The 6,596-nt window shown below is 39.5% G+C and overlaps 1 protein-coding gene across 1 annotated transcript in view; it reads right to left on the bottom strand.

Annotated features, from left to right (window-relative positions):
* The window catches only part of LOC131882322 (lactosylceramide 1,3-N-acetyl-beta-D-glucosaminyltransferase B-like), a gene marked incomplete in the record, with an annotated part of 9,064 nt that extends 6,663 nt beyond the window's left edge, over positions 1-2,401 (bottom strand). The window contains 1 exon segment of the mRNA XM_059229436.1: positions 1,661-2,401. Within this exon segment, the coding sequence (XP_059085419.1) occupies positions 1,661-1,988 (328 nt within the window).
* Between the last annotated feature and the right edge of the window lie 4,195 nt (positions 2,402-6,596).

The raw sequence follows: 6,596 nt of genomic DNA on the forward strand, positions 1-6,596 counted from the left end.
TGACCAAAATCCCTGATCAACCCGACGTTGGAAGACTGGCCAGTCCGTCAACTCCAATTCTTTAAGAGAATCACATATTACACCAATATCTAAATAAAGAAAAGTCACGAATCTTTCATTTTGAAGTGGCAAAAAACCATGTTTAGTGGCGAGAAGGAAATTCGCGAAGACTCCAATTCCTATTGAAACGTTAGTCCAGAAGACATTTGCATACATGATTGTGCCTTTTATATAAAATGAGGTGTTAGCAACGGAGCTGAGTTAAACTTTTATTTCGTTTGCCATTATATAGAGATCCAATTTTGGTTTAGTAAATGTTTTTACAGACTGATTCCACCTTCGAGAGATTGGTTAGAAAAAGGATGAATTAACGTTTGATTGCGTGGGATGTGAATTAATCATGGGTGCAAAACTTGAGCAGCGTGTAAAAAATGCAGAAATTGCAACTTGAATCGAAAAACGCGTGGCGAAGCAAAAAATAAATTGTAAGACAAAAAGAAGTAGTTACTTTTGGATCTAAAATCTTATGACTATAGATATGATTGCTTCTTCAACAGCCACATCTTCATCCCGGCGAAGTGTTTGATTCAGTCAAGGAAATTGGCAAGTCATTTGATCAACGTCTCAATCAGGAAATCAAGTCCTCTATTTTGCTGTTCCAATTTATCTTGGAATATTATCTAAATCATGTCATATACCTGCATAAACTCTGTGATGGTCTAGTCATGCAGTCTCCAATTTCCCTCTCACACTTGCTGAGCAAAATTTTGTTCCTTGGACTCGGTCTAAGCAGAAATCGAAGCCTTGACAATCCTTAACACGTTCAAAATCAAGTAGAATTTGATCCAGCCCCAGGATTTAGACTTGTTATGGAGTCAAATGGCACATCTCTCGTTCGCTTGGCCTGCCAAATGAAGAGATATTCCTTTTTCCATTATCACAGTCGTTATTAATTCTTATTTCTCCCCCGGAAATGACAACAAGATTCGCCTTTAAAGCTCAAGTGTTGTAATTTGAATGCTACAAAGAAGCTTGGATTTCACTGGGCAGATATCTAATCAAGGGTACCTTAATGGATGGATGTCTATAGACACTGGATGTCCAACGACAGACCACTCGGGAATCTGCACATTACAAGCGATGGATGCGAATTCATGGCAAACCTATTCATCGTATTCGTAGCCAACCAAGTGGTCGGTCGTCCAGCTCTTCATGGTGTGAATTTGAAAGTTTTGGTAAGTCTATATCCCAATCATCCCGGGGATTAAAGAAAAGTCAAATAAATGATAAGGGTCTTTTTCAAATGAATGAATAAACAAGTGCTGCCTTGTGGTACGCCTGATGGAAGCTTTTTTGCCTTTTACCCCTCTTTAAAAGCAACGCCTAAACAGAGGAAAAATATTTGACTTCATAATCTTTTCGTTTTGCATATAAAGTGCATTTTATAGCCATACATATCTTTTTTGCGATACGAATACAAATCAGAGACCGGTGGTTTTTAAGTGCCACAAGAGGGTTGTGGCTTTGACTTAATGTTCAAAACAAAGGAGAACAAAACAGTTTCCTTGAACTTAACCGGGAGATGAACGAGTGGCTTTGGTGGCCTTCTTACTGTATGTACGTATGTATGTACGTATGTATGTATGTAGCATTTTCCTACCACTGAGTGTCGTGTTTTGACCCGGCTTGATGATCCGAGAGACATCCCGACTTTGACTGGGTGGCCAAGCTTTCAGAATGGGTCCTTCATAGGTCATGGGATCGGTGAAGACATATCCCACATCCTCCGGAGTCAAGTGCTGATCCCACGGGATCACATCCTCAAGGAGACTTCTACGGGGTTCAACTGCACGGAAAGCTATGATCTTGTCGTCGTTCTTCTTCAGTTTGTCCATGCAAATTAGAGTGGTTAAGATCACAAATGTTGCCAAGAATAGACAAACTTGATGTACATTAACACGAACATATCTGCCCATTTCGACACCCATGAAGTTAAGCGTCCTTCATTGCACTAGGGCTGATTGAATGTCGAGGGATTGGCGATGAAGGAGGGACAAAAAAGAACCGATTTTCAGCGTCTACATATGGTGCGTTCAACGAACATTGACAGACTGAACGACGACTCGAGGGCTCGTCTCCGTTGGAAATCTGGCGGAGCATGAGACCTCTTTCGGAAGGGGACTGAAGAATGACAGAAAATCAAGCACCGTGCCGGGCATTTTATGCTTGACCAATTTGCGTGAATGCCTTCGTCCGAATGGATGAGTATCGTCGCATGGATTTGAATGGCATAAAAAGTTGTTTTTCTTATCGGCGCAAAAGAAAGAGGACGACTGGCAAGGCTGTGCCAAGTGTGGATGGAGGATGTTGGTGACTTTGGGAGCGGAGCGGAGAAGTTTTCTTGGGATTGGTCAACACAACTGTCTATGATTCGACGTTCGTTACAAATAACAGAGAATGTTAAAACTTGACACTCTGACCAAACTTCGAACACTCTTGAGTATGATTTAATGAGTGACGGCATTTTTTGTTACTTTTGAAAAAATGACAGATTTGCTGAACAGACCACGTGCAAGGGTTGGGTGGTTTGATAGAGTAAACAAATATTTGTTCCTTATTGTTGGTCAAGGCTAATGGAATAATATTTGGAATCATATACTGACAAAACAAATTAACATCAAGGTTGATTTAGTTCAAGAAATTGAATTTACCCATTTATCTCATGCAGGCATGAAGCTTCACAGATATTATTGGACTTGATGAAGTTGGCCCCCCAACATCCCCTTTTTTGAGACGCTGATTGACGTCAGAGTTGGCTCCAACGGACACACAACTCCTTCTTTATGGATGATTCCAGTCCTTAACACATTGTCGCGCTACATATGTTTCCTATATTTTATGGATATATTTTATTTTATTATCAGGAATTTTGTTCAAAAACATGTCTAAGCCTGTCACAAATCAACGCTGATATATGCCTTGCGCATATTAGAAGGAAGAAAATTGAAAAATAAAAATCAACAGTATGAGAAACCTTTTTTTGATGACTACACAGTCCCAACTAGACTTTATTTTTTTCTCCAAAAAATGCAAAACCGAAGCCACGAAACGAAGAAGGCCATTTTTCGATTTTTCGAAAAAATACCGAAAAATGTGATACTAGTGTATTCGGTATTCTGCTCAATATTCAAAGAGGGTGTTAATGCTAATCTTGACCCTTCTTTTAATTAACGTCATTTCTTGATATATTTTGCGTTGGCTCCAGTTTGCCTCAAACTTTTTGCTCGATTATGATTTAGTTTCTGTTGTGAGAGTGCGCCACGAACATGTTTGTAAGTTTTGTATACTCTTTCTATTGTCTACTTCGTTTTATGAACATGTGTATTTTGTACTCTAAATAGAAACCGTTTTGACTGAAGCATTTGGTAATTGGGCTAAGGTCATGCGCGTATGAACCGTGGTGGTTTAACAGTTTAAACATAGCTGTCCTCACAATGGAACTCAATTGTGGTTTTGAGTTGGATGGGCATCTGGAAAGCTCATCGAGTGAATTGGATTGGTTGGTGAAGAAGAGGAAAAGAATGGAAAAGCTATTGGAAGTAAAGTTGCTGACAATTAGTGCCCCAAGAGCTGCTTGTTTTAGACAAAGATTGGAAGAGGCCAATCGAAAGGCTGATGCCGATTTGGCGATTGAATTGACCTACATCAACGCAAAAAGGAAACGACTCGACCTGCGCCTAGAGAGTCTTGAGAAGGAACGCATTAACTTGAAACATAGGAGTGAAAAACGATCAGCATCGAAAATTTTGGATGTATCTGGAGATGGAAATTCGACGGAGACATTGAAGCCTCAACCGAGGACATTGGAACGTCAAGAGAGGCCGATGGAGCCTCAAGAGAGGCCGATGGAGCTGACGTTGAAGCTGTTGAAAATACTGCCACCGCCACTGGAATTACCGTGGCGTCTATTGGAGTTTTCGTCAAGGTCATTTGATCCATATCGATCATATGAATCGACATTGATGCCTGGTCCTTCAGAATCGGCATTGGAATCATTGGAATCTCGACCGGTTGTGGGGAAAACTCGTTATGAAGCAGAGCTGGTGACAAAACTGAAGTTTGAAGCTATTGGAACACCATGCGCGGCTTTTTTCCCTCCATCGGAAATGAAAACATCTATTCCGGAAAAGGTGTTTGTTCGCCCAATAACCATGGATCTAAGCTTGGAAACAGGGGCCGGTCAACAATAAGAAAAATGTTTGCATCGGAAGAAGCTGTATTTAAGTGCTTGTCTATACATGGAGAAGGTCAATGACATGGATTATGAAGACTCAAGACTACTCGAATGCATCAGTGGACCGCCCTGGTAGTAGACTACTAGTGGATTGATCAATGGTATTAGATGGATTGATACTTAGAAATTTAACTGATTTATGGTTTGCATTTGGAATGTAACTGTCCTGGAAAGGTCAGTTAAGGGGCCGGTGTTAATGCTAATCTTGACCCTTCTTTTAATTAACGTCATTTCTTGATATATTTTGCGTTGGCTCCAGTTTGCCTCAAACCTTTTTGCTCGATTATGATTTAGTTTCTGCTGTGAGAGTGCGCCACGAACATGTTTGTAAGTTTTGTATACTCTTTCTATTGTCTACTTCGTTTTATGAACATGTGTATTTTGTACTCTAAATAGAAACCGTTTTGACTGAAGCATTTGGTAATTGGGCTAAGGTCATGCGCGTATGAACCGTGGTGGTTTAACAGAGGGTACGAAAGGTATCTGACACTGTACATTTTCAAACTTCAAGCCCTCGAGAATCCAGACAAGTTCAAACAATGAAGTCCTTCTGTCTCTTTTCTCGGCCTCCTTTATTCAAATTCAGCATGTTTCCCTCGTCAGGAATGTGTACAGTAGGTGTTGCAGGTTTTGATTATGACTTCCTACTCACCGAAGTTCCTGATCAGCCCTACTTTTATTTGAAGGCTAGCCAGATGCACCAACTCGAACTCCTACGTACAGTATATTACATGATCAAGTTTTTGATGTCAATATCAGTAGGTACCCAAGACTCCGATAAGAGGCATGGCTCGTTTTCATGGAAGTGTACGTACTTGGAGAAAGAAGGAAAATAAAAACGCCAAGTTACCCTCAAGCTTGTAACGCATAATATGGATAAAGCGCTAAATAATTAATGAACAGGATGTTCCATCGGAGCATGCAACTTATTACTATATTCACTCTTTTGACAGATCAGATAGTCAATCAGATTACGGCAAGGGAAGATGAAAGCCAACACAACATAAAAATGGAGGAAAATTAAGAACTATAAGTAAAACAGTTTTCAATGACAAACTGTTGAGTATGAATCTGAAGATATTGTGTCCGAAGGTGTTTGCAGTTTAAAGAGTTTCAATGAGTCTTTCTAAGATGTTTTCCAAATTGTTTGCTTATAAGAAAATTTAATCCAAACCTTTGTAGAATGTAACGAGGGAGACTTTGAAGACTGGGCGATTTGACTTACCAAAGGCTGAATTTGATATCACCACCTTTTCTTCTCTTAAAAAAGGCCTGACAACCATGGGAATGGTCCATTTTATAAAGCATAATTGAGACTTCATTAGACTTTGTTTAGCTAAGTCAAGGATTTTTGTACAAGACAAGCGAATGCTTGTGTCAAAAATAATAAGCTCTCAAATACTAATGCAGGTTGGCACAAAGCAAATGGCAAATCACCACGTTGGTAAGACCTTATCAATGTGGATTGTCATCTTTTAAAGCTTGACCCTTTGACGGTGAAGGTGTGGCCAACAAAGTTAGGGCCGTATTTGAAGCTTCATTTTAGGTGAGAGATGTACAACATCAATCTTATGTTTTCCGGGATTGATTGATTGGCCATTGATATTCTAAAGAGCGAGCGTCTTATGGAGTGTCTCATATACTGTACATTGAGCGTCATATTATAAATTCAATTTTTCATCGAGAGTCATGCCAAGACATTTTGATGTATTTCAGACATTTTGTGCCAACCCGCTATATGAAAATGTTATGTGCTATAGATTTAAAGTCTCTTTGATTTTTTTGCTTATTTGGTTTGAAATGTTCCTTAAGCTCTTCCATTCATTGACGTGATGACTCGGATTCGAAGGTTTTTTATTATTACCAAAAATGCATTATCAGCGAACATGGTCATCTTAAATTTTATTCCGTTCGAAAGTCGCTAATGTGTATCAAAGACAATAAAGGTCCCAATATGTGCTACCCTGAGGCCTAACCGCTTCAGGGTATGTACCCCCCAGTACTGTTAGAATGAAATGTTATAGATCGTTTATTTTCTAACTTTCAAACTTTATATGATATTTGATTTACCAATGAATAAGAGTCGGCGGATTTGGCTAACTAACTGGCTTAATATTGTAAAATGCTCGAGAGGCCGTCTAAATCCAGAGCTAGCTTTGTTTAGCAAGAATTTGACAAATTGGACGATTACAATCGGAGGAACGATTCCAATACCATACATCAGTTGATTTGGAACTTCTGAAACATGATTCAAAGCAGACTTGCCAGGATCAGCCCCAAGAAACTCTGCATTGATTGATTT

Source organism: Tigriopus californicus, chromosome 6, assembly GCF_007210705.1.
Source record: "Tigriopus californicus strain San Diego chromosome 6, Tcal_SD_v2.1, whole genome shotgun sequence".
NCBI classification, from domain to species: Eukaryota; Metazoa; Arthropoda; class Copepoda; order Harpacticoida; family Harpacticidae; genus Tigriopus; species Tigriopus californicus.